This window comes from Telopea speciosissima, chromosome 9 (assembly GCF_018873765.1).
Source record: "Telopea speciosissima isolate NSW1024214 ecotype Mountain lineage chromosome 9, Tspe_v1, whole genome shotgun sequence".
Taxonomy (NCBI): domain Eukaryota; kingdom Viridiplantae; phylum Streptophyta; class Magnoliopsida; order Proteales; family Proteaceae; genus Telopea; species Telopea speciosissima.
This window is the reverse complement of record NC_057924.1, coordinates 2,906,943-2,934,589: the sequence shown is the minus strand read 5'-3', so window position 1 is coordinate 2,934,589 and position 27,647 is coordinate 2,906,943. Positions and strand designations below refer to the sequence as shown.

The following is a 27,647-nucleotide window of genomic DNA, read 5'->3' as shown; positions in this document are numbered from 1 at the left end:
AATTCAATAGAATATTTGCTCAATGTTCTTCCTCTTCTTTTATTGCGATTTTCTTATCCTTGAAATCCTTGGAGAAATTGAAACACTAGAAAGATCTCATATGGTCTTGATTAGAAATCTGATCCGATCAATTCGGTTATCTCTCAAGTCCTTGCGACTCTAGCACGCCCACGCATCACAATCTACCGTGTTGATGCCAAATTTATAAGTAAACAATATCGTATCATACACCTTTAAAGGGGGAGAGGAGTTTTTTAGATGTCGATTTTGTATAATGGAAGGAAAGGGAGGTGGGGAGGGGGATCCACATAATTATATTGGAAAGAGGCCAATGTCTCTATAAGAGAGTGTGCATATCTACGTGGTCGTGTGCATGCCTTTTTTGCCCTTTCTTAAAAACAAGGAAATGGCCGATTCAGGACGATCAATCCATGCCCGAATCCCAATTTGGAACCTAGAGACTCTGAAGTCTGAGTGACCATTAATGGCCTATTGGCTATCCCAGATGCATTCTACCCACGGTATCATGCCACATGACCCTAGATTTTTCGCATCTCATATGTATTGACATTTCAAGACAAGGGAGAATGAATTCATGGACAAAGTTTTCCTCCACTCATAGAGGACAGTTCACCCACTATCTTAGGGTTCACAAACCCCTCCCAAGGTTTTTGTATGTTCCAAAATACCCATTGCGGGTGGAGGGAAACTTGATCCATTATTCATTTACTAGACACATGTCAAATTTTAGAGAAAATGCAGGACAGGGACAGAGTTGAATTAAACATATCTGAAATTTTAGAACCTAATTCAGTCAAATTCCATCCCATAATCCCTACATATATTTTGGTCACTTGGCGAACTCCTTTTGGGATGAAACTTGAACGGTAGGTAAGACTGTAGGAGACAGTGAGGTCTTCCCAGAGCCTCATCCGATCTACCACATGGCAGATATTCAGACCATTCAAATAAGCTCATTTCAACGGGCTGAGGAAACCTTACCTTTGCCAATTTTGTATCTATTTTGTTACAAGTGATTTTTTTCAATAACAAAGAGGTAATAAACTGGTGTTCTGAGCAATTCAATGGAAAATTTTCCCCAAAAAAGGAGGGGAAAGTTCAAACTGAGGAGCATCTAAGCCGAGTTAGTTGATAACTTGATATATAGAAATGCAAAAATATGTCCTACCTCCCGCCCAAAAAAAACAGAGAAAGCTCAAAAACAAAGTATATGAAAAAGAAACAGAAAAAGAAAAACTCAAGCAGCACCTCCAGCAGCCTTCCCCTTCTTCCTCTGGATCTTCTTCATGTAGAACTCTAGTTCTTTGCCCTCCAGGATATATCTACACAAGGCCAAACACAATCAGAAGCACATATAGGGTCATACAATCCTATACCAAATAGCTTCCAAGACAAAAGCAACCAGATTCAAAATCATGATCATCTCAACAACACACTCTTTTGGATCCTCCAAAATATATAATAGTACCCCAAAAATGTGAAGGATGTGGAGATGCCTCAGATGCTATTGGTTAATTCTGGTATAGGTGTACTAGTTGATCCAATCTACTGGTAGTTTACAACCCACCACAGGTTTGACAATGTATGCTGTCAGTTCAATACCTCTCCATTGAGAGATTATTTCTTAGTTTTAACGAATTCAGGCAGAAAAGTAGTACAAATAGGAACACTATCACATACCCATCAGCTCGACCGCATTGACCAGGCCGAGATGAGATTGCAGCCAACAACCGACCACCACCAAACTGCTCTTCAATATGAGGATCAAGCTTGTGTTCTTGTTGGCGCTTCTCAAGTTTCCTCAGGACATGGTTGCTTTTCTTTGCCTCCTCAGTTGTAGCCTCAACTTCCTATCAAACAGAACAGGAAAACCTTCATTAGTTTCAATCAATGTCTCTAAATCTACAATAAAAACAGCTGCAGCACAGCAACTGCCAAATCATAAGAAGCCTAAGTCAATCAGGAATTAAGGGGTAATGTGCTTCCATGGGCAAAAGAAACCCCTAAACAAGAAAGCAAAGATGCATAATGATAATATGAAGCAGACCAATGTCGCACAGCCATATGTCAGATTCCAACCACGGAAAACATGACATGATCATAGATGATGGCTGGAGGCAACAGAGTCACAATTTTGATGATGCATCCATAGTAGCTAAGATTTCATCTGCATCATTGATTTAAAAGTGCCAGAAACAAGCCAATGAAGGAATGATTTGGAAGGGGATGATGCAGCCAGCCAAACCACAATCCCAAGATTAGGATTTAGGAATCAAGGATTTGATTGATGCAGCAGAGGCCCAAGGTTAAAGGGTTTCTCTGATACACCAGCAGCTGAAAGCTTTCTGGTTTCTAGATTCCAGCAGCCTGCAACTGTAATAAGGAAAGAAAACAGAGAAGAAAATATGAAGAATGAAAAGAAGTTGGGAGGGAAGGAAAGATCGACTGAGAAGAGAAATAAGCACAGCCTTCACTAAGGTGGCACACCATCTCAATTTCCCAGGGAGTTGTATTGAAAAATAATTCTTCAATTACACTTGATCTACTCAATTAAAAACTAATGTCCACGTACCCTCCAAACCCATATTGTTGGTCTATACTATTCAGTCCATCACACTTAAAAACATAAAAAAAAGGCCAAGTAATAACAAAACAATGCCTAATTATGAACCAGGAGTGTATTGGGGGGAGGGAGCAGAATTTTAGGAATATTAGACCATGTGCTCTTCCATATAGATTAGAAGATCAATTCCAACCTATTCCCGTCAATGACAGGCTTTACACAAAAATACTGAAACAAGTGTTCTTTCGCAATGCCAAGAGTAAAAGCATGAGTGATTGTTCCTCAAAGTTGTTTTTCCAAGACACAGAATGGCAAGATAGCAGATAAAATGGAAAGTGCACTGTTATTAAATATGCTAATATGCATTATACAGTAAGTTCTACTATTGTTGTTTTTAGTGACTCCCACCTCTAATCAGTTCCTTTTGTACAGAGCTTGCATTTCTTTCTTTATCAATCAAATTAAAATAAAAAATAAATTTACAATGTGAGGGCAGTCCCACTACTAATTTAAATTTTTGTTAACAAAAATGTATGTGGCCACATCAGATGCTTAGAACCTTATTTCACCAATCATCACAGGATGAAACCTGTGACTCATGCTATGAGACTTGGAAGGAAGTGATTAAACATGAAATAGAGTAGCACAATATGAGAGTGCATCTATGCGAAGGAAATTAATTACTGGAAGCTAATTACTTCCACAGTCAACTGATAGTGATAGAAAAGTGAAAGACCTTCAACTGGTCTGTGTCCAATTAGATGACAAATCTACAGTAAGGTACCGAAAGAATCAAATTTACAAATGGGTCACAGCTCATAGACCTGGGAGTAACTAAGGTTGAATGGTAAAACTGGTGGTTAAGAATTAGAATAGGGAAAAACAGATCAAAGCTAGACTGATTACAGCCTATAAGGGAGAAATAAAAACAGATCAAAGCTACTGATTACAGAGAACAAACTACTGAGTTAAAATGATATAGGGGAGGGAGGTGGAGAGAGAGAGAGGGGTAAACCGTTGCCCATACCTCTCCATCTTTCTTGGCGGAAGCGGAAGGCTTCTTCTTGCGGCCAATGTCGAGGCCATAATGTTGAAGATACCACTGCTTGAAGGGAGCAGCATCGACCTGAACGATTGCACCCTTCACCAGGGTCTGGGTACGCACAAGCTCGTTGTTAGAAGCATTGTAGACCACATCCAGTACACGAGTCTTGCGGGTAACCGCCTCACTCCCCCATGAGTAGTTTCCCGTGTCAAGCCTCAAGGCACGCCATTTTACGTTCCCTCCTCGCACCCTAATCCTCCTTACCGTCTTGTTGCTTGATAGTTTCGTGTTCGCAGGCTGTCGCCCGAGCTCGTACCTTGAAAGATGAAGACGGTTAAATAAAATATGAATTCAGAATCCATTTAACAGAATACAAAGGGGGGAAACGAAGAAAAATGTAAACGAACAACAAAATTACTGACTAGGGTTTGTAAAGAAGAGCTTACTTTCTCTTCTTTCTCCATGCTTTCTTTTTGCCTCCCGTGGAACGTCTCTTGTGCATGGAATCACGAGAAATACCTGTCCACAGAAAACGATTTTCGCCATTAGAATCACAATAGTACAGATTGACGACACTCCCTCAGGGTGAGAGAGAGACAGAGAGGACTCAATGGTGAAGTGGGTGTAGAAAAATCGAATAAACGATGCAGCGAGAAATACCCATTGTTGGTTGTAGGCTTGTTGCAGCGAGAAAGGTCGAGGAAGATATGTGTTCAGCGGCTCCAACTCCTCGCTTAGTAACGACAGCTTCGCCAAAGAGAAGGAAAGGAAGCTGGGTGAGCCACTTCTTATAACCCTACTGCTGTCCCTATTGTGATTCTTGAATCTTGACCTTCACTTCAGCCCAACCGATTGGGCCGAAATCAGCCCAGCTAAGGTGGGTCTAGTAGCGGGCTGGCCCGAATTTCGCAGGCCTAATTACAGACTAAAGAATTTTCTTAACAGTTCATCTAAATAAATTAAAAAATAAAATAAAATTTGAACTTCAAAATGCATTTTAGACTCCAAATCTATTTCAAGAATGCATATCAAACATACCTAACCCAAGTTTTGACTGCATTGTAGACTAATAGGGGTGCAACAACCCTAGGCTCTCTTAACTCAGCCCAGGCCCAATCCTACCTAGCTCGGCTCAGTCCAACCCGGCCCTAATCATGGTTTTATTGCATGGTATCGGAACAGGTATCGGTCAACCTAGGAATCAATACAGTATCGAATTGGTATCGACACAGACCAGTTGTATCAAACAAATATGTCCCTTATTCTCCTTTAAAAACGGGTTTTTTTAATCATTTTAACCTTGATACGTACCATATCACGGATATGGCATCGGCACAATAGTGGGGTCGATCACTTCATTATCTATCCCTTTGAAAGTATTAAAAAGAAACATAATATCCCTTTGGTGAACTTGGAAAGATTTCTCATTCAATGGTTGGTTTGACCCGAAGGAGACAGGTGTATTTGGCTCAAGAAAAGTGGACCATCAAAGAATGGAAAGGCGTATGGAATCTATTCTCTCATTTTCTCTAACTTCAGGTCTTTTTGATTTATTGAGCACCAAGCAAACAAGCAGGCATTACATAATAACCAACTGGGTATCTCTCTCTATTGAGGAGAGAGATAGACTCATGGGCATGCTGGCATAGGACACACTTCTGGTCAAAGTTCTTTATCTCTTTGATCATATTCAAATTACCTTTTTATTTTTGAGAATTGTAATAAAAATGGTAAATTAAGTTGTAACTTTACATTTTTGCCTTTTTAGGATACCATATTTTTTTTCTTCAATGAGGGTAAATCCTGTCATTTGACATAAGATTGTATTAAATAACTTTTAAGAATAAGAAAAGGGGCAATAAATTACATCCATTATATTTTAAAGCGTCGGGCTCCTCTGTAGCACGACACAGAGTGTAGCGCACTTCCCACGGCCCACAGTGCTTGGGCATGCAGCCCAACCCCCCTCTTGGGTGTTGGGCTGCATGCCCAAGCACTGTGGGCTGTGGGATGTGCGTTACACTGTGTCGCATCGCGCTACAGAGGACCCAAATCCATATTTTAAATGGTTTTTCTAAACATTCTCTATAAATTCCAAGGTCCTGTAGTCAGAAAGCAGCCTTTGTTAAAGTATCTGTTCTCATGGGTAAAATTTTCTGATCAATGAATTACAATTACTCTACAATGTGTTTATTTTTTCTTTTAATGTTAAGAGCTTCTCAATACTTGCAGATGCTCTTTCCTGAACATTGGTAAAAGAGGTGGGGAAAGGGACTTCTTAGCCCAGATCATATATATCTACCAAGACAACACAGACCCAGTCCTGTTAAGCTTCATGTTGTGATTAATTGAGATTAATTCAAAAGACACTACTCATAACCCCTATAGATTAATTAAAACTCTCCTAATTCATACAGATTAAAAAACTGTCTGGTTTGTTGGAACTTTTCAGTTGACATTGCTCAAACTACATCGATCGATCCACGGGAAGCCCTAGTTTATGATCCAAGTAAGAAAACCTCTGTATAAAATGGGAGAAATCTCAAATGTACAGTAGTAGATAAATACATACATCCCAAGGGGCATGATAACCATCTCCCAAATAACACTCTACACTCGTAACACTGTATTTGGTATGTATTCTCAGAATAGATTCTGAGTCTAAAACATATTCTGACACGATAAAATAGAAAAGAATCAGATTTCAGAATGTGTTCTAAACCAAGAATCTATTGCGAGAATTCAGACCAAAACACAACCTAAGAAAGAATAGCTTCTAATCTAAAGAGAAGCAATAATAATAAATAGCAAGAGAAAAAACACAAAACTTCTGTGGACAGAGCCCACATCAGTCTTTCTCTCTCTAATCTACACTCCTGGTCTGGCACCCTCTCCATTCTCCCCATTCACCCTATTCACACCCTGGTGAGATTTTTCTGTGCTTATGGACCTCCTCCTCTTCAGAACAATAAACCAAGTAATGGCTTCCAGAATCAATGCAATGATGCCCAAACAGACAATAATACCAATATAGGCATTCTTCCACTCCTTCTCAGGGTCTAAAATATCAAAGCCCTTGAAGATGTTGATGATGCTAAGGATTATGACACAGTATCCAGTTGACAGATGGTAAATGTTCCAGTAGAGCCTGTACTTATGATCTTTATTGGGTCTCAAAAGCAGAGCAAACACCTGTCAAAAGTCAAAACATTTCTATTAGAAAGCTACTCATGAATCAATGGAGATTAGCTAGGTCCAGGTGGGTATGAGAGAGAGAAAGAGAAAGAGATGTGTCAGTACCTGAAGTGTGCCAAGAACAAATAGGGTAATCCCAATGTTTCTGTGAGAATTATATTGAAGGCCAGAAGATTCACTACCAAGTTTGAGACCTATTCCCCATCCAGCAACCCCAACTAAGTATGCAGAGGATTGACAAGCAATGTGGAGATAAAACCAGGCTGGATCTGCAGACTTGAACACCTTCAAGTACCTAGCTATAATGACACCAATAGGCATTAGAATTCCCCAGCTGACTGCACTCAATACTCCATGAACCTGAAAAAATCCATATAAATTACATTAATGAGAGACGAGTATAATTCTAGAGATGGAATTTGAGAACCCAATAATGATAGGATCTGGGTATTTACAGAAATCAATCTAGAAAGATTTAAAAAGGAAAGTGAAGTAGTGAACTTTATCATTCATCTTATTTTGATCTTTAAATTGAGTACTCACGTTCTTTCTTCTGGCTCTCGAGTTTCCTGAAGCAGTGGTGGAATCTCCGGACAGAAAATTAAGAGTCCCCCTGGAATTTACATTATCACCTGTACGTTGATGACTCAAAGGAGTGTTCCCTGAAAGTGGACCATCTTGCCAGAGCTGATTCACGGTGGTGCTATTGTTAGGAAGCTCTACAGTGGCATAGATTATCATTTCGTTATTCAGAAACTCTGCTGAGAGATTGGCGACATTAAAACTCAGGCTGCTCTGCTGCAAAGATGGCTCCTCATTGTCTATAGATGATGTGTAAGCAGTCATGTTTCCATCAACAAGTTGGTAAGCAACCAGAGCCTGAGATCCTTTCATATTAGTAGATTCGGGATTGATTGCCCAAGCAACCCATCGAGATGAAGAGACTCCAGTATGTCTATAGGCGATATCGACGGTTCCAGATGATGAATTGTAAGTCCAGTGAAGGAAAGAGTTGAGGACAGGGAGATCGTTGCATTTGCTGAAGATTTTGTTGCTACTGGAGAAGATGTAGTTGGAGCAAGACTGAGCAGAGGATGAGCAAAACAGGGATATAAGAACGCAGAACAATAGAACAGGTTTGAAAGTTGTAGCCATAGTGAATGATGAATGATCCCTTAGAAGTTGGAATAAATTTTCAGTGGAGGAGAAAGCTTGGAACAGGGAAATTGAGGGTACCCAGATAAGAAAAAGGGTTGAGAAGTATAAATTTCAAGCCCTTTTTCCCCTGGTACCTGAGGATCAAAATGATTAGGAAGAGAGAACTCACAAGACTCCCAAGAAGATGTATGAGGGGAAGGGAGGGATACGAAGAAGAATGATGAAGGATAATGGGTATTTAAGAATAGGGAGATCGATGAAGAGAATTGTTGACTAGTCGTGAATGGAAGTACAGAAATTTTGGTTAAGTTCAGAAGTAGATAAAACAGTCAGGACAGGAAAGGACATCCCAGGTGTTCTTGACTTATTTCCTCTTGCTTGTGTTCTTCGTTTAAAAATCTTCTTCTTCTGTAGTTTCCCTTCTAGTCCCTCCATTCCCCTAATTGCCAGAGCTCAACCACTCTTTTTATCTTTCTTCTTGTACTCACTTGACCATTAAATTTGGAACACGGAAGTGAGAAATCAGCCCCCTACGGCTACTTTTCCATTAGAAAGACTTCGGAGTCGGGACTGCTCGTTAGTCCTTACCTGCTCCTAAGTCCTTATCTTACTCCTCGTCGGAAGACTTGGAACTTGTACAGGGTTCATAATTCTGTTAATTCTTTCTTACAAGATTTTAATGGAGTTTCTTTTTTCACACTTCCTCACAGAAGTGATTGTGTAGGCCTGTAGGAAGGGCAAAATGGTCCCAACAAACTCATCCTAAAAACCTAGCAATCAAGCTAGGAAAGATTGCTAAAATCCTTACAAACCCCTCGTATTTTCCATTCATCTATTCATATCTAATGTGAGACTATTTTTTGCGCTATGCATGGACATTCCAATAATATCCATGTATACACAAAACAGGTATGGTATTAGATGGAAAGTTTTTTTTTTGGTAAAATATTAGATGGAGAGTAGATGAATAGATTTGTGGTTAAAATTTGACACATCAAGACTATTCTCCGAAATTTTTATGGATTAAATTCACTGCATCACTTTTCCACATGGCAAAACTAGATGTGTCCATTTAAGAAAATTTTCCCTCAAGAACAACGTGGGGTGATATTTCTCAATATTTGAGCCGTAGTTGGTGAAGCTTCACTCGTTTTGGTCGATTAATCTCATGAACATTACGTGGGTATCCTTTCCTCTTGGGAAACAACACTCTACTCATAGGGTACCAACCAACTCTGCTAACAATTGTCTTCAACGTGACATGTTAAAACCATTGTTTCTCATATCCTTGCGTGTAAGATACTACAAATTAACTTTTAAATTTTCTTTTCACATACAATAACGTAATCTCCCAAAGTAATCTATCTCACTTTCCTTAAATTCAAGATTCTTAAAAAAAGAAATTTACTTTAGTTGTAAGTTTGACAATTTTAGGTACCAGTTTAAAGACCAGAAGGAAGTTGATTCTATACATAGGCAGTTTTCCTGGACTTTTAATCTCTTATTATGGAGCCTTGTACGTTTTCTAGAATGAATCCCCCACCTAATTTTTCTGTTATCTCTTTTGGAATGACATAAGTTTGAGGTGGGACATGCATTCTTCTGGGATCTCAAATTGTCAAAGTCCTCAACCACCACAAATGTCTTCTGATTGACAATTGTAATAATACAATGGGCGAATGTTCTCTGCCATGGAGCGTAGGTTGCGTCGAGACACATGGGACGGTCATTTCAGCCATTTAGGAGGATGGACGGTAATTTCGTCCACTCCCCATGTGTCTAGGTGCATCCTGTGCCCTTGGCACAGAGAACATTTGGCCTAATATAATAAATTACATATGTGGTTATATAAAAAGGGCAAGGGATTTTCATTTATCATTTTTACATAAAAAAAAGGCAAGGGATCGACACACTGCCCGCCTGTCCGTGTGCCTTGTTATCTATGTGCCCAACCAATTGGGGGAGAAGATCAGGCCGTTCATCAAATAGGGTGGCGAGGAAAACAAAGAGCGTGCCAGATGGGGAAGTGGGGAAGTGGATGAGAGAGATTATGAGAAGGTGGTACATATTGATAGTGTGTACGACCCTTTTTTTTTCTAATAAAACATATCTATTGAAGATAAATGACAATTGCTAGCTAAGTTCGGAAAAGTTTTCATCCACGAATCTAAGGTCATTATTGTTCCCCCTATATGTTAGAGGTCCAAAATACTCTTCACTATTCCTTGACACCTATCCAAGCATAGTGATGGCCATCGATGAAGGGAGGCGGAGGACTTCCTTCACCACTCGGTGGTACCAATGGACCTCCAAGGCATGGTATTATATTTTGGTAAATACGGATTAGTGTTCTTATCACAATTGTTAATTGAGGGATTAGAAGATGAGCAAGGGCATCACAACATTTAATCCAAACAGCTCCTTGGAGATATATGAGGTTAGAGATCAATTGATTAGAGGATTCTAAATTCTAATATTCTGATGCATCATTTTGTTAGGCATCAAAAGGAAGGAGAGGAAATGAGAGTAACAAAGTTATGGGAAAAAGAACTTTGTCCTGAGGTGTGGCCTATGCCAGTACTTCCATGAGTCTATTTCTCTCCTCTTCATATGATAAGACACCTACGCCCCCTTGTTTGTGGAGGAGAGAGATAGACACATGGGATTGCTGGTGTAGGCCACACTCTCGGACTCTACCTATAGGATGAAAGGTCTATGATGCCCTCCCGCTCATGATGATCTCTATCCCATCCCCTTTATCAGCCGCGGCAAAGGAATACCTCCTTCGTTGAGGCCGGGGTGAAGGGAAACCATCCCCTAGAAAGAAAGTCCTTGAAAATTGAGCATCGATCAGAAAATCATGTCTCTCTCTCTCTCTCTCTCTGAGACGAGGGCAAACTATCAGGATGCTTCAGTTTGGGGTATTAGGACGTTGGTTGAAAATTGATTGTACCAGACCGATCAAAAACCAGACTGAAACTGAAAATCGATACAAAACCAATAAAAAACTGGAAAAAAAAAAACCATGTTTTTCCCACAATTGTTTATGTATACATGCATGGTAAACTAAAACCGAATTGTACCGAGTTCGATATCAAACAGATCAAAGCCAGATAACAGGAAGTCGAAATAAATAAAAACCATAATGAATCGAAAATCGAACGAAACCAAATGTTCCCTTATTGGGCCAAATTCAGTTTGGCTCAATCCAACCCAACCAAAAACCGGACCAATGTGAGAGGATGGGGGTTTATGACTTTTCCAACTCTTTGTGAGAGGGGACACGACCGTGCATGCTTACACAGCTTTATATGAAAACTTCACCCAAACCAAAAAAAAGAAAAACAAAGAAAGACAGTTGAGCTGGAAATGAGGAAAGTTTTATTACTTTTGGGTGCATGAAAAGACAAAAGTAACCTCCCCACTTTCAACTTGCAAGCATCGGCACCAGAATAGAATGTGATGCTCTATACCCACCATCTCTCTCCTATGTTCAGGAAATCAGATAATAAGTTTCAGGAATAACTTCCATAATAGAGGGGAAAAGAGAAATATGTTTCCAGAGAGAGAGAGAGAGATTTGAATGGCGAATAGATACAGTAGTGTTCGTTTAGCCGAACCCATTTGGTTGGGATGAGGCTTTGTTGAGTTGAGTTGTTGAGAGAGATTTTCTGACTTTTGCTGTACATCGGAGTTGGTAATTCAAGCTGAAGGGTCTGAGTCTACTAATATATTTTCAGAGAAATCTCCGGAAATTGTAGGAACTCAAAATGGCATTTTCAATGCTAGATTTTGTGGGTTCGCAGATTTCTCTCCGCTGTGCTCATAATAGAGGAATGGCGAAATTTCATTTTGTCAATGATGGGGCAAATCAAAGCTCCAAACTTGAACTTCCAAAGAATGGGCCAGCGTCTGGAAGGCTTTTATTTTGCAAGCGCGAGTGTATTGACTTTGAAGAGAGAACAAGCGCGAATGAGGTAGTCCCATTTCGTGCCTTTTCTTCGCACGTTTAAATACCCTTTTGTTCTTGAATATATATATATTTTTTATGGTTTTTTGTTAGTTGTTTAATTTTGATGAAGACCCATTCAAGTGTTAGTCCAATTGCATTCTATCATTTGTTGAAATCCAAGCTAGCTATAATTCACTTTTGAAACTTGAAAACAGGAGTACCTTGAAGTAAAACCTTTTTCCCTTTTGCTATTTTCCATCCTCTTTCATATTCAGGCTTAATGTAGTTCTGTTATCTTCTTTTCCACTTTCCATAACTTCATACATCTGTAACATCAACCTGCATTACTTCAACCCCCCCCCCCCCCCAAAAAAAAAAAAGTCAAAACCCAAAAAAGGGTGGGGGGAAATAAAAAAAATTCCAATTTGGAAACTGCAGAGCAGGTTGAATATGCTATTGAACAAATCATTTTAGTGTTACTTAAATATACTTACATGACCTATGAAAAGAGTTCTTCCTTGTAGTACGTATCATGTTCATGATGCTCTATATTTGAACTGCACTTTTTTGTACATTTCTTAATTTTGCCTGGTGATTGCAAGAAAATCATTCACATAGATACTTTCTCAGTCGACCTATATAAGAGGTTTAATAGAATCAGATCTCTCTCTCTCTTAAGAGGGGAGAATGGGAAATGAATAAATTGAATCTGTTGCTAATTGGTGTAGCTAAACTGGAAAATCAAAAGTCTATCATTCAATACGAATATCCCTGGTTGAACCCATGCATCAATTGAAATGTTCAATCAGCATTTGAATTGCAAGCATGGCTGTTGAATCCCCAGGAAACATCAATAGAAAGAAACTTGATATCACGAGTGATGGGAAAAGTGAATGACTTAAAAGTGCCTGTTTGGATGCCAGTTTGGAAACATAAATCCCTCAACTATTGTCCTCTTTCCAGTCAGGTAAAAATAGAAAATGAACCATGCTCCTGAAACAAATAAATAAAGGAGAAAGAGAGAAACAATAAAACTATTTAGCTGAAAAAAAATTTAAATGCATCACTTCATATTCTCATATTTTCCCTGTACAACCTACTATTTGGGAGACATCGTGATTCTATTCTGTTACATTTTGGACCTTGCGACTTTATACCAGTCTTTATAGATGAGGAATTCCTGGTGTAGACTTGATACAATACCCTACCGTGGGGGTTCTCTGGCAATTGAATTTTGTGATCACAGGCTTGCTATAATACAAAGTGACTTACAAAGTTAAGAAGTTTCTCCTTGTTGGATTTGATGTGTTATGTTAGCTAAATCTGGAGGTGTGTTGGGAGCCGTAAATATGCCTTTGTTTTGCTTTTAATGTCTGGGCTGGAGATAAGGCTTTGATGTTTCTTCAGAAGACTTTAGGCATTGTTCTGGGACTAGTTCATGGTGTAAGCTACTAAGATGATTTGGTAAACGCTAAGTGGATGATTAGGGCACTAATGGATGCTAAACAACAGTGGTCATAATTTCATTTTAGTCTTCATGGGGAGTATGCTTGTCTGAATGTTTGAAAATGGATCTGAGGGCCTGCGCCTTGTGATGGGGTGTAACTTTGCTGCATGGTTCATTTATTGACATACATCTGAGTTTCTGGTGTAATGACCATGCCCTACTGGTCCAGAGAAGACTCCAGACCATCATAAATGTTCATAGGAAGTTTAAGGTTCAATCTTTTTTTTTTTTGAAAATTTATAGATAAAGAAGAATGATTTGAGTATGTGACCCAATTTATCCATGCGAGGCAGAAATGTTTATAGATTCAGGATGACCTTGTTTTAGGTTTTGAAGGGAAAGAGTTTCTCCAAGAGTAGATGCCAGCCACAGGCCAATATGCTCAGGATGTTGGATGGAAAATTTTGAAGTTCCCAACTGAATAAGATGCAGAACTTGATGGATAAAAGCATGGAGGATAATCACTCTCAAGACTGGTTCTTTTTTTTTTATTTTTTTTTATTTTTGGGGGAGGGGGGGGGGAGGTGGGGGGGGAGGGGAGGGAGGGTGTGAGGAAATGAAGGTGGGATTTGAACCTAGACCTCAGGACTAGTTCTTACTTGGCTAGTATTTCCAATGCGGCCAATGCAAGTAGTCTGTCTCTGATTTCCAATTAATGGGCCACATCATTTGTGGGGCTCACTGTGATTCATTAAACCAAAAAGGATCTGATATCTAAATAAGGTCCCCTGCTGGTGCATCGCTGTGTTTCCTTTGTCTGCACCATCCACAGGATCTGATATGTTTCTTCTGGGAATGTCCTTCCACCTCCACACCCCCAACTATTTTGAGTTCTTTTCAGTTTTGATTTCGCATTTACCATGACTAGGGTTGGGAACTTCAGCCACTTCCCACAATCGTTGATGCTGGAATTTATCTAAAAGACTACAGGAGCACTAGAAATAGTATAGTTCTTTTCTTTTGCTCGTTCTCTTTCTTTGCATAAGTTTTTTCTGCTCTGTTAAGTGGTTAATAAGAAAAGCCATTTCTCTATTGTGAATATATTGAATTATTTTTTAAGCAGGATGAACTTTTGATAATGTTTTCCAATAATGTGATTTCATGGCTTAAAAGGTAAGGAAAGAGATAGAAAGATGCTACGAACTCATACAAAAGCTTGGGAGGGGAGTGGTTTATCTGGGTTCTTCAAGAATGGGGCCAGATCATCCACATTATGTGCAAGCAATGGAGTTGGGGAGAGAGGCAAGTCACTTGATCCTGAATCTTTTCCCCCTGATGTTCCTTTAAAGTGTTTTGACTGTAGATATTTGTCAAGGTATTGATGTTTTCAAATTTATGAATAAATCATAAAAATTTATCTGCTTTATAACTTACAGTTTAGCCAATGCAGACTTTATTTCATGGTGAATGTGAACCTATGGAACTTCTTTCAACAGATTGCATCCCTTTTGGACTGCACCTCATGGACAGGAGCTGGTCCTGGTCTCATGGATGCTGTTACTAAAGGTGCTCTTGAAGCAGGAAAGCTGGTTGGTGGATTTAAAATCAGCAGAGAAGCTGGTGAATGGACAGCCACAAACTTCCATCCATACCTACCTTCTGAAACTTATCTTACTTGCAGGTCAAATTCAAAATACTAGTAGACATACCAACAAGGTTTTAGAGTAGTAATTAATGTGAACTGCTCATAACATGCAGGTTTTTCTCTGCAAGGAAACATGGGCTTGTGGATGCTGCAGTGAGAAATACTGCTGCAGATCGTACAGCTGTAGTTGCTCTACCTGGTGGTATTGGTACCCTAGATGAGATGTTTGAGGTTCTAACCCTGATTCAGCTAGAAAGGATAGGATCTAAGCTCCCTGTTCCTTTCTTATTAATGAATTATGATTCATTTTATTCAAAGCTGCTTGGATTTCTTGATGATTGTGAGGATTGGGGAACTGTCTCCAAAGGAGAGGTTGCATCATTGTGGAAGGTCTGCAATGACAATTCTGAAGCTTTGGAGTACTTAGAAAAGTTTTATAACTAGATGCAAATCAAAGGGAAGCAAAAGTTCTGATTCAAAGTGGCTATGGAACTATATCTCAAAGAGGAGTTCATAAAACCACCAGGTTCCTGAAGCAGTAAAAGGAGCTGAATATGTGCTCACAGGCTACAAAAGATGATGGGTTGACAGTTCATGTAAGTCAAGAGAGGAAGTTCTTGAAGTAGAGCAGAAATATATGCTCTACAGATGAAGCTTTCTGCTCGATCCCTCTAAAACCTTAGTCTGGAACCAAAACTTCTGGAGGTTGAAAAGGAGAATGACTCCCCTTTGGCCAAGCTATACACTGCAGGCAACTGTTTATGTTAATGGTCTTTTAGCGCTTATTTGCACGATTGACATTGCTTCTCTCTCTCTTTCTGTGTGTGTGTGTTTGTGTTTTCGTCCATTTGGGTGTATTCCATGATACAATTGGTTGATAACTGGACTCATTGGCATTGACTGCATGGGTCGGTGTCCTCATTCTTCTTGTTATCTTTGGTCTGATTTGCACTTCAGAGGATGAATGGATATATTTGCTATTGCATTAAAACTATAATGGAGAATGTTTCCTGTCTGGAGGTTTAGGAACGCTAACTGGAATCATTGGCTCTCGCCTGCCTGTGTAGCCTATGCTACAGGGCAGGAAACACTCTCCCATGTTTTAAACAAAAATTAGACTAATTAACTTCATTCCCTATTCCTTCCATCGTAGCATAAGCCAAACATGAATGGTGCTTACCATGCGAATGTAAACACTCAGAGCTGTGCATTGATTGGTGAAGATGAGATCGAATGCTTTCTAGTTAGCTCTGTGCAGGCTTTATGCATAACCCTAAATACAGGGTTTCAAGAATTGGTGAATCTGGCTGATTCAAATTGGAATTGGTGGTTAATCCCGATTTCTGACAAATTGATACGATCAATTCCTGGATAAAATCACCAGAACCATTGGAGTATTCCTCGATTATGCCAATTCGAAGGTTTTTTCAGACCAATTACATGTTCTAAAACCCTGCCTAAATACCAACATAAATTCTTTACAGTGAGGTATGCCCTTGTTGCATATGGCAATCAAGGTTGCGAAGCTGTAACCCCCAGTTTTATTATTATTATTTTTTTTGGGTTGACTCCCACAGTTGCTCTCGTAGCTATTAAACGGCAAAAAGTGGGCTGTGGCTTCAGTGGTAAACTATGGATTTAGAGGTTAACATTCACAATTCCGGAACCATATAAAGGCTTGGCTGGAAATTGGCCTCCAGTTAGTTTACTGGTTACCCAGTTTGCATTTTTGAAGTCCCACCTGAAGTCCACACATATACTAATAGTCACACTGATTTTAAAGAACTCGACGAATTACTAATCAATATTTCTTTAACGATTGAATAATCCAAGAACAGCATAAGTGCATAACCAGCCCTTAATTGGCATTTTGATTCAGTGAAAGGTACAAAATCAAAATGAAAGAAGCCTATTCCATTATTCAGCTTACAATGATGTTCCACATTTCCCTCTCAATATACAAAAGTGCCCGCTTTAAAACAGAAATGGGCACAGCGCTACCAAATCAGATCTGAAATCAATCCCATACCTCTGGTGTATTGGCATAAATGCCTTCGCTTCCCAATCCACTGATGGATGTGTAGATGGCACTTGCCCACGAGAGATACTTTTGCCCCCTGAGAAAGCCAGGTATACCAGTGACTTCTAGCTGGTGGATGGATGTCCACCCTTCTTGGGTTGTTTTAAGGATTGGCAAAATGAAACGAAGCCTTCTCTTAGATCATTGGGAAGCGGAAATGTTAAGGGAGGAAGAACATTATGAGTAAAGCTGCTCTTGCTCATTGAGAGTGGATGTGCTAGTGCTGGTTGTTGCTTATTCAACCCTTCGATAATGAAAGAGAAGGCCCCAAAGGTAAGGCAACTCTGGAGAAGAGCCTGTGGTGCACCTGCATAAGAAACAGTTAATATAGCTCAAACCAGTTTGATTGCTTTCATACCTGTGCGCAGGTGTGCACTTGTTACAAATACCCATCGGTGCTAGTTGCTACTTGAGTTCTGCTAGCATCATGAGAGTCTTCAAAGGAGCATTACAATTCCAATACCGACATGTCTTAGGGTATCATAGCTGGAGTTAAATAAGAGATTGAGAAATACAAATTATTTTTTCAGACAGCTGATTGGCCCTTGTATTGCTCCTCCTCCAAGATTCTCATGACGTTAGGGTTCTAATTGCTAGTTTTTGTTTGTGACAATAACCCAAAGACACCAAACAACAAAAGTATCTGACAACACAAGTCACATTTTCAACTGCAGATGAAATTCCGAGCTTGTTAACTGCTGCACATGTATACACGACTAAGGCAAGTGCAAGCAAAGAATGCAGTATGCATATATACGCAGCTACAAAAATTCTGTGGCTGGCAATGCTTATTAGACATCAAAATCACATACCAGCCTTGAAAGGAAAATATGCCACAATGAGGCTGATATGTGCATTATACATACAGCCAATTGCAAAGATTGCGATTGCAAGTACCTGGAAAACTCAAAGCAAGGCCTGTGCAACATCCAGCTACACCCGCATTTATGACTACATGTCAGAACAATGAGATTTCATCAGATTTGAGAAACCATGCATGTGTCTTAACAATTCCATGGCAAACCCCTTACCATCATCTTTTCCGCGCAGTTTCTTCAAGAAACAGACAACCAGACTATGAACTCCAGATAAAACTGCAAATGTCTGATAGGAACAGTGGAAGACAAGTATTTTGAGTTGAAAGTCCAGCGTTGGCAAAGTAACAGAAGAATCACAGAAAAAAAATCAGGAATTACAATTTAATAAGTTGGTTTTAGCTCCACTACCTTAGCAGAAGATCCTGCATCTGCAAAAGATCCTTTAAAACCTTTCTTTTTGATTAATCCTGAACCTGAAATATATGCCCCAAAGCACATTTATGAGTGATCTAAAATATTAACAATATGCAAAGGTACATCCTGACTACTAAAAGCATAAATCCTAACTGTGTATCTAAAAGCATATAATAAGCTAATATGAACTGAATGCTATAGACAATCTCCCCCCCCCCCCCCCCGGCGCAATTAGGAGGTCAGCACATATAACACCTTCAAATGACACACGCTGTTGAGTACCTTCATCACTTAGCTAATGAAATTTCATAAGCCTAGGTATTGAACCAAAAGTGCTTATCTACCATCTAGGCTCAAGAATTAGGTGCAGTCTACTGTGAATGCAACAAAGCAGCGGCCTCAAACTATGAATCAGAATGGTGGTTATCCAAATATCAAGTGAAAGTGGGTTATGAAAGTAAGCCCCATAGTATCAACAGTCATAGAACCCCCTCCCCCCAACCCCCATAGTAGCCCAATCACGATGTCATCAGATAAACCCTAAAATCTCATTTAGTCATACACTGTAGCAAATTAGTAGGCACAGATACAAAAAATTAATTCTCATAACTGTATACCCAACTTAAAATTTATAAACAAGCAAAAAATTAAACCCTTAAAAGATCGAATCATTCAAAACAAAAGTACCTGGACAATGCAAAACACAAGAGCTCCAACACAGATAAAAGAAGATTAAATATAGAACCAGATACAAAAAAAGACAAGTTAATACAGAAACCGAGAAGCAGAAGAAATTATTCAGCCAGAGGTTGAAGAGAGAGACAAATGAACCAACCGTAGCCGAAGATTGAACCCATAAAAGCACCGGCGGCCGAGTCGCCTGCGAACCTCATAAGGCAGACGAGTGGGGTACCATTAAGATTCAGACCATCGGAAGGGTTATTAGGGTTAGTTTCCATATCTGTCTCTGGGTTTGGAGATGCCGCAATCGCCATTTTTCTTCCTCTCTCTCTCTCTCTCTCTCCACTGGAATGTAAATTCAAGTTGTCAAAGCGATGGACTGTAAGTTAGCTTCGCCTTTTTTATCTTCTTCAGTTATATATACAGAACTCAAGGTTTGAACATCCAACGGTAATCCAAGAGCCACGTGGTGAGCATGCATTCGTTTTAAGTTCCTCTCATGGTCCCACACAATGTGAGATCTTATAGGTTTAGGTCCTGGTTTTGGCCGAGCTGAACCGGTTTTAGACTGTTAGTGAACTGAACCGTCAAAGAAGTTTTTGGTATTGGTTCTGGTTTCTTATAACATTTGTAATTGGGCTACTATTGGTTCAGTTAGTCCGGTTTCGAGTTTACATGTATACATAAGGAAATTAATGGTATAATCTTAGTTGTTTTGGGGGTTTCGATTTCTTATCAGGTTATTATTAGTCTGGCCTTGGTTTCTTTTGGACTTTGATTTGGATTTTAATTTTGGTTGGCCTATTTTTGTTTTGATTTCTATCAGTTTTATAAAGACCCAAATTACAACCAAACTGATAAATGTTCGATTTGATTCGATTCGACCTGAGATGAACCAATTGGTATCGGCCCATCCGACAGGTTTAGGCGGAATAACATTGGAAGTTGGAACTAACCATAGAAGATCATGCACAGAAGCAAGTTCTCATAGCTGCACCGGAAATCTCCCACACGAAATACACATGACCAAGAAAAAATTGAGGGTTGCAGGTTTTTTGGATACAAGACAGTTCTTGAAGCCTCATGTGATAAGCCTTGACAAAGGCCTTGGTCATGCTTCCCAATTGAACGTGAAGGGTTTTTTATGGGTAAATAATTGATCGTGAAGGTTAAAGAAGTTTGGAGTGTTAGATGCCGACACATGACAGCTCAGACATTCAAGCATTGTCATGTGTCCGAGCTGCCATGTGTTGGCATCTCCACCTAGTACTGCTGCACCATCGAGCTTTAAAGAATTGAAGAGGATAATTTTTCGACAATAAGAAAGTTTTTTGTCTACTACCTTCGCCAAATGCAACACTTACGGCCTTGGTTTTTCATCCCTATTCTTTTGCATATTTCCACTGACCAATGGAATTTTGTTCAAATTACTGATAGACTCTAATATTTTGACCTTTATGCAACACTTCGCTTCTAATGCCATGCGAAAACAATATTGTTATGTTTTCCATGGAGATGATGAATCTATGAATTTTCAGCTAATATATTTGGTTTTTATTATCAGAAAAAAAATAAAATTAGGGTCCACTTATAACATATGTGAGATTGTGGGCATTAAAGAGCAAGAGTTCTTTGTGGGGGAGTGTGGCTTCACTATTAGCACGAGCCAATGAGAGTGCGCATAGCGGCATCAACAGGACAGTCACTACTATCTTTCATGGGGAATGGGTGGTCATTTCAACCTCCCCTCTTCTGTATCTGAGCATAGGCCGCACACTCTCCCATAAAGAACAAACTGATTTACAATGCAAAGTAAATCCTCTGGAATGGAGGACTCCCACAACCCCCCGGTGGAATCCTTCGCCTAGGCTCGTATATATGGCCATGCTTCTCCATCTGAGAGTAACTCTTTAATCCCTATTTAAGGGTTTCCTGTGGCTACCCCCCCCCCCCTCTCCAACACCCGTGTGCAGTTTTGGGCGTTTTGGAGGGGGGGGGGGGGGGGGACGTGCAAAAGGTGTTGGGACACTGGAGCTGTGAGGATCTTTTACCACAAGTTCAATGATAGGGAAAAAAAATTCTCTTCAACAAGTAAATCTAGTTTTATCATTTGGAAAAATGATGTGGCGAATCTAATTGTTGGACTTCCAAGGAGTGGTTTGAACATGTCGTGTGTCAAATTTAAATCTCAAAATCTCTTAATTTTTCTTTTATTGCTTTGGATCGATGCCCATTAAAAACCAGATTCATTAACTAAAGCCTCCAAGGTATCTTCTTGGTATGTATTACTGAATACAAATGGAGGTTGAAGGGACCATGCAATTCTGCATAAATTTTGTAATCAAGTCCCTGGCTAAGCCGCGCTTACAAAACCATTAGGTGGAGATTCCTAAACAGAATGATCATATCGAATGAAAGTATTATTGATATGGTGGGAAACCCTTAACCTGAAATTGCTGAACATTTAGAGAGAGCTGCTAGTGTACTATGGAAGCCTAATTCAAAGAATCTGAAACAAATCAAGAGAAATGCAAATACCACCTCAAATAACCAAATGTCTATGCATGTGCTTTGGACCCAAGTTGGGTCCCATCCCTGCGCATGCATGATGCAACACTCTTTTTTCTGGTCTGTTGTGCTTGTTAACTCTACTACTGTAAGTCCCTGCAATCCTGATATATCGGTCCAAATTCGGCTCTCCATGCTTGATCATCATTGAGAAATGCTGTTGTGGAGCAGTGATCTGCTACATCAGAATCCTGATGGTATAATGGTCTCAATGCAGATTCCGGCAGCCGGCTCTCTGCAAGATACTGTTTCATTGTGACCATTTCCATCTTGTGCTTTCTCTTCAGTTTCTCCATTTGTTTCTTCAACTTCTCAATCTCTTGCTGAGCTGTTGTGGAGTTCTCCTGCACCCATCAAAAAACAATATGTGATTGACTGGTACAATTGATGCAGAAAGTAGTATTTGATAAAGTAGTTAAATATCTGACTTACTTCTGCAATTGATGCAGCTTCTTCTGCCTCCCTCAGCCTCACAAGGAGTTCTCCAGCTGCATGAACCGCTTCTGCAGTGTCTCTAAGTTGAATTCTAAGACTTTTGTTCTCTTTCTTCAATTGTTCCCTCTCTCTTTCCCTCTCTACTCTCAAGGCTGAGAGCTCTGCAGCAAGGGATTTGACAAAGCGTGAATTACCCTTGCCTCCTGCCTTTGCAGCTGCCCTCTTCACCTCTGCAATTCCTTCCATGATTCTCTTATGTTTTTCAAGCAAGTCATTATACTTCTCTTGTAGTTCTGCATAATGTTCAATAATTCTAGCATGGCCAAGGACAGCCCTGTTTAGGGCATCATCCAACTCCTGTGTGCAGTTCTTCTCCATTCTCAACTCTGCCTCCACCTTCTCTGCATGCTGACGGTTTGCTTGCAGGTCGATTCTCAATTCATCAGTTAATGAAATCCACTCACTTTCCATTTCTGTCCACCTTTGTCTTTCCTTCTCAATATCTTCCTCACTCTTATCTTGAGTATCTACACTTCTACTCAAATGGATTGATCTTGACAACGAGTGAAAGCTATTCTGTTTTTCAGTGGACTCAATAGAAGCAGCTGCATCCATATATAACTGCAACTTGCTTCGTAAACTTTGAATTTGCTTCAGAAGTACTTCCCTCTCACTAGTGTTAGAGAATGTATTTCTGTACTCAGGATCCAACTCTTCCAGGAGCTGCAAATATCAGCAATTACAACTTAAGAGCAATACATTGAAAGAAACCAAGATTAATGAAATATATCTGAGGCAGTCATCCATCTCATAAAGTGGAAAGAAAAGAAACTGCTGAAGAGTAATATACCTTGTTTTTATCCTCTAATGATGAGTAACCAGTTTTAAGTTCCTCACTTGGTACAATTTCATTTGTTAAGGCCTTAATCTGACAAGTTTCAATCTCCTGATTTTGTTGCACGATGGAATTATTTTCTCTCTCATACCTGGATTGCTCAACCTGCATAATTTTGGATTATCACTAACATGCAAAACATGATGTATGGATAAAACCCATGGTTTGTAGTGGACAAGAATTTCTCACCAGACAATTTAGTTGGTCAATTTTAGCTGCTTGTTCTGCACAAAGACTTTCAAGATCCTTCTCCCTCTTTCTGGCTTCTTCCAAAAGCTTTTCAGCATCCTGACGATTTAGAAGGTGTAAAAACTTAAAATAAAGACTGTTAATCAAGTAACTGCATAATAATCCTGTGTGTGTGAAGATTGTGAAATAAGACAAACTTACCTTAGGCCCCTCAGGAATCACTGCTCCATTGAATGGCACAATCCACGTGTTGAAGCTATCCTGGACTTGATTTGAGCCACTGAATCCCATTCTTTTGCAAGATGTACAAAGGAAAGAAGCAGATTTTTGTGTGTCCAGTTTTTGCACTTCTGGCTCTGTTTGAATTCCAGCATCATCTTTTTCTACTGCCTGAAATGGCTTCAGTGTCAAATGTTCAAAGGATAAGGCAACTGAAGATTTATTTGATGCTGAGCTTCTCTGATGATAGTCAATAATCTGCAACCCCCTCTGAAGACTGGCAGCCAAGGACTCTGTGGGACCTGCAAATATCTTACTTGACCGTAAAGAGGAGTGCCTATGATCACCTACTTTAAGTGACTGTCTTTGGACCTCTTGATCGAACTTCGGGTTCTCTGACCCACAATTCTGACTGGCAAAAAGGTTTGATGAGGTGGGTATGCTTTTCTTTAGGGTGTCTGCAATTTTAGGTGACTCAGACAAGGTTGGGCCTTCGAGGACTGGAGATTGTCGGCCTGGTCTGATTGAAAGACTGCTTCTGATTGCAGAGTTAGTGGTAGTAGCAGTGTCCGGGCAAGCAAGAAGGTTCTCCACATGCCCATCATTTTCAGTAGAAGGTAGTTCCCTCTCAAACTTTCTCAAATGGGGTTCTTCAATGTTACTTTCTTCTAGCAGTGCACCAGTATCAAGTTCAATGTCAGGCTCAGAACTTTGTTCCAAGGTAGAGAACTGGATGCAATCTTTGTCGTCAGGTGGCTCTCTTGAATTGTTCTTGCAGGAACTATGCACATTGTCCAGCTGGTCTCTTAGTTCCCTTACATCTTCTTCATCAACATTTATATCATCCTCAATATCGCTATCTATGCGGGGTAAGATCAAAGAACGATTAAGACTTAACCTCAATTGGTTCAAACTATCACGTGCATTTTGTCCCTTATAGTATCCACTCTTTGTCCCAATTGAGCAGTGTACATCTGACTTTGCTTTTATAAGTTCTTCCTGTAACAAAATACACAGCTTAGTCTATAATCTTGTGCTGAACACTAAACCTTGATAGATAATTTATGTGTAGGGTCCTGTGGAGACAACACCTTCAATTGACGTATCTGATCACTCAGACCATTAACATCATCCTCTGTTATTTCATTTATCACTGGCATATTCTGAATGGCTTTTGCTCGCTGTCCAAATCTTAATGTGCTCAGGGTTTCAACTCTGCATCTGTTTCAACAAGGATGACCATTTCAGAAAATTAATAGAAGGAAAACAATATGACATTGAATCAACCATTTAGTGAGGATTCTGTTTATACCTCAACAAATACCGCTTACCCACCGCCCCCCCACCCAAAAAAAAAGAACCAAAAAGACAACAGAAAGTGAAAAATCTAATTCTGAATTACCTGTCATCTGGGGAAATGGAACAAATAACCGTGAGTTTGGTATTGCCACCAAGGGATTCCCTTAGTAAGTGTGTTAAACAGGAATTTCTGTATGGAATATTTTTAGATTCTCCTGACTGAGCACCTTCTGCCAGAATATTCACCAATTTCCTGCAGGAAAAAAAAAAATTCAATCAACCTTACCTACTCACTTGAAGACATAACAAGAATCTGTATCTATCATATACGTTCTCATGATTATTAATCCACCAGCACCAGGTAAATTGTATATGCTAGGACATTTCCGCACCAAAATCTCCCAGAGAAATATCCTAAGCATCACATCAGCTGAATCGTTATCACCTCCAATTCCTGACTTACCAAATTTTATAATTCTTCAGATGCCCCAATCACCTCAAGAGAAATTGTTCAAAAATAACTTGGTAAAGCATTTTAACATGAAGTATACTAGGTATGACAACTTGGTGGGATAACTAGTAACTTGGTAAATATTAATGGATATGAATATGGAGTCATACCCAAGGTGTGACAGAGACTTCTTTACATGTTTTCCTTCCTTTACATACTGTCTACCAGCATCATCAAGTTTATTTCTTTCTGATCCAGCAAGATCAATGAGGCTGATTCTGCTTGTCTTTGAGCTACCAAAGCATTTTGATGAGGTACCCTGTGGCAATTTTGGAGGAATTTTTGGCATGAAAATTGTATGAAAAATATAAAAAAAATGGAAGGGGGCAGTATAATAGTTCAACAATACGACTTCAAAATATCTATTATGACTGTATTTATAACAAACAATTTGTCCATACACAGCCACACAAATCCAATGTTGGGGCATCTCTGTTGATTGTTATTGTAAAACTCACATATACCTTACTCCAGGATTCAATGACACAAGTGAAAACAATATGAGATCGAGAGCCCTTCGAATTTATACTCGTTGCACCAACCTTTCTGTTTGAAAGTCCCTGCATCATAATGAAAAATTATAATCAACTAATAATGATATAAACCATGGGGGAAAAAGGCATAGGAACACATGTCCCGCAAGGAAATCACAGTAAAGTGAAATTTGAAGTTACAAACAACAAAAAGGGAAAGAAAAACTAATGAATTTCCAGACGATGAATTTAGAATGCAACCAAACAAAAATGAAGGCTGATGCATGGCTACTCCATACCTTAATCAGTATTTGTGTTATATCCTTATAGCTAGTCACATATTCCTCAGTTAGATTCTCAACATAGAATCCATTCTTGGCATCATCCCTTATCTAGTCCAAATGAAACAAACCCATTTAACAATGAAAGCTTACATATAAATAATTAGCAAAAATTGAACACAAGATTAAGAATGAAATGAACAGAAAACAGAAGTGCACACCGCAAGGTTCCGCTGTGTTGGATCTAGTAAATCACCGATTTGATCGTTGTATATCTGCAGCCAGAAAAAAAATCATAATTAGAACCATCTAACACTGTAAAGATAGTTCCTTAAAAGCTACATATTAGTAAAAAAAGATACCTCCAAAAAAGAACAACGACATTGGTAATTTATCTGCTTCTCTGAATTCTCTTGCTCCTGAATGACAGTCAGAAAATCAACATTGACCCATATTGGAAATTCACTTTCTTTTTTGAGACAATGAGAAGTGGAAGTGAGCTGCACGTACTCTATGTATTTCAGAGAACAGCATCTGAAAAACTCGAGGGACAATGCCTTGGTGACTAGAAGAGGAATGGCCTTCAACCATGGCACTCGGTGGACCCCACATGGTGTATGTCTTCCCACTTGCCGTCTTATGAGAAATCAATAGAAGTTAATTCAAGACAAACTCTAATCATATTAACCAATTTGAAGATGGAGAATTTTTGGGGGTAGGGAATTGGAGGAAGAAGGAAAGGCAGAAGAGAAATAAAAGCCTGAGTACCTGACCATATGACAAAATAGAAGTGTTGAAACCTGCCAATGAGTTTTTCACTAGGGGCACGCCTACTAACTTAAAAAATTCTTCCTGAGGAAAGTTAAAAATGAACAGCTCAGTTATCCAAATTGGCTTTAACGTAACTAAAAAATATGAAAAACACAACCAGTAAGCTTTGAAGTGTGTAAAAGCCGAGTTCTGAACCTGAGAAGAACTTGAATCAACAACAGCATCAAAGCTAAACAACCGGTCTCCAACTGATAGTGACTTGGAAGAAACCCTCCGAATAGTTGAAGTTTCCTGCTTTTCTTGCCCAGTATCTGCCCTGATCCTCACTACAACCTAGAAAAAAGATCAGAAAGAATTAACAATTTTCAATCAAAATTCAAACATGAAAGAGAAAGGGGGGGGGGGGGAGAAAGCTTAAACAAAATCTAAGATTTGAACTTTTTGTTGAACAAAAGGAAAGAGAAAAGATCCAGGGTACCTTGACTGATGGATCAGAGGGAACTATCTCTTCTTCTTGACCTCCAGATCGGGAGCTCTCTTTCTGGAAAACCACTGATTTTGACAGTGGTTTTTTGGCAACCACAGGAGAGGTAGGGCCAGTAATGATGTGTTGGACATTTGGATCTGGCGGTGGAGTGTTTTCTCCTCCGAATTTTGATATCGAAAGGCTGGACTTCATCTTCAGTTTGTGAGAGGCGGATCTAGGAAAAAGGTTACGGATCGACTGGGTTGAAATGCTTCCCAAAAAATGATGGTTTTCTGCATTCTCTATGTCCCGTTTCATCGTTTCCAAATTCTGACGATGAAACGGATCCTATCGATCGAGAGCAGAAGAGTTCTGAGTTCGTGCGCGAGAGAGAGAGAGAGAGGTTCAAAAACGTTAGAGAGGGAAGAGGAGAGAAACGTTTCTATTGTTATCGTGAGCCGTTGAGGAATGAGAAATGGGTTTTCGATTTCAGGGATTTGAATCTTCGATTCTTCGGTGAA

The 27,647-nt window shown here is 39.5% G+C and overlaps 5 protein-coding genes and 2 long non-coding RNA genes across 9 annotated transcripts; 2 read left to right on the top strand and 5 right to left on the bottom strand.

Annotated features, from left to right (window-relative positions):
* Positions 1–1,058: 1,058 nt before the first annotated feature.
* On the bottom strand, positions 1,059–4,357 carry LOC122639822 (40S ribosomal protein S8). The gene is made up of 5 exons (XM_043832814.1): positions 4,290–4,357; positions 4,076–4,148; positions 3,612–3,945; positions 1,702–1,871; positions 1,059–1,343 (listed from the first exon to the last, which is right to left on the bottom strand). The coding sequence occupies exons 1-5, from the start codon at positions 4,291–4,293 to the stop codon at positions 1,259–1,261; spliced, it is 666 nt and encodes a 221-aa protein (XP_043688749.1). The 5' UTR covers positions 4,294–4,357; the 3' UTR covers positions 1,059–1,258.
* Positions 1,059–12,322, bottom strand: LOC122639825. Its single transcript, XR_006329578.1, has 2 exons — positions 12,289–12,322; positions 1,059–1,189 (listed from the first exon to the last, which is right to left on the bottom strand). It is a non-coding gene; the product is annotated as an uncharacterized LOC122639825 (long non-coding RNA).
* On the bottom strand, positions 6,430–7,979 carry LOC122639817 (cytochrome b561 and DOMON domain-containing protein At5g47530-like). Its single transcript, XM_043832807.1, has 3 exons — positions 7,368–7,979; positions 6,930–7,184; positions 6,430–6,821 (listed from the first exon to the last, which is right to left on the bottom strand). Exons 1-3 carry the CDS (start codon positions 7,977–7,979, stop codon positions 6,498–6,500), a joined length of 1,191 nt encoding a protein of 396 aa, XP_043688742.1. The 3' UTR covers positions 6,430–6,497.
* On the top strand, positions 7,921–25,859 carry LOC122639826. Its single transcript, XR_006329579.1, has 4 exons — positions 7,921–8,005; positions 8,167–8,168; positions 8,209–8,216; positions 25,849–25,859. It is a non-coding gene; the product is annotated as an uncharacterized LOC122639826 (long non-coding RNA).
* Positions 11,729–15,833, top strand: LOC122639820 (probable cytokinin riboside 5'-monophosphate phosphoribohydrolase LOGL10). 2 transcript variants are annotated; one of them, XM_043832810.1, is made up of 4 exons: positions 11,729–11,959; positions 14,555–14,683; positions 14,878–15,062; positions 15,140–15,833. In XM_043832810.1, exons 1-4 carry the CDS (start codon positions 11,753–11,755, stop codon positions 15,468–15,470), a joined length of 852 nt encoding a protein of 283 aa, XP_043688745.1. In that variant the 5' UTR covers positions 11,729–11,752; the 3' UTR covers positions 15,471–15,833. The 2 variants fall into 2 exon arrangements, with proteins under 2 accessions (XP_043688745.1, XP_043688746.1); XM_043832811.1 differs by lacking the exon at positions 14,555–14,683.
* LOC122639823 (chloroplastic import inner membrane translocase subunit TIM22-2-like) lies at positions 16,880–19,429 on the bottom strand. Its single transcript, XM_043832816.1, has 5 exons — positions 19,174–19,429; positions 18,333–18,397; positions 18,138–18,210; positions 18,004–18,057; positions 16,880–17,413 (listed from the first exon to the last, which is right to left on the bottom strand). Exons 1-5 carry the CDS (start codon positions 19,331–19,333, stop codon positions 17,172–17,174), a joined length of 594 nt encoding a protein of 197 aa, XP_043688751.1. The 5' UTR covers positions 19,334–19,429; the 3' UTR covers positions 16,880–17,171.
* On the bottom strand, positions 21,646–27,527 carry LOC122639816 (kinesin-like protein KIN-12F). 2 transcript variants are annotated; one of them, XM_043832805.1, is made up of 16 exons: positions 27,139–27,527; positions 26,856–26,993; positions 26,658–26,741; positions 26,400–26,525; positions 26,252–26,308; positions 26,111–26,164; positions 25,908–26,000; positions 25,600–25,695; positions 25,246–25,394; positions 24,728–24,877; positions 24,417–24,546; positions 23,308–24,324; positions 23,107–23,205; positions 22,873–23,022; positions 22,020–22,745; positions 21,646–21,931 (listed from the first exon to the last, which is right to left on the bottom strand). In XM_043832805.1, exons 1-16 carry the CDS (start codon positions 27,442–27,444, stop codon positions 21,671–21,673), a joined length of 3,636 nt encoding a protein of 1,211 aa, XP_043688740.1. In that variant the 5' UTR covers positions 27,445–27,527; the 3' UTR covers positions 21,646–21,670. The 2 variants fall into 2 exon arrangements, with proteins under 2 accessions (XP_043688740.1, XP_043688741.1); XM_043832806.1 differs by having other exon boundaries at positions 22,020–22,739.
* Between the last annotated feature and the right edge of the window lie 120 nt (positions 27,528–27,647).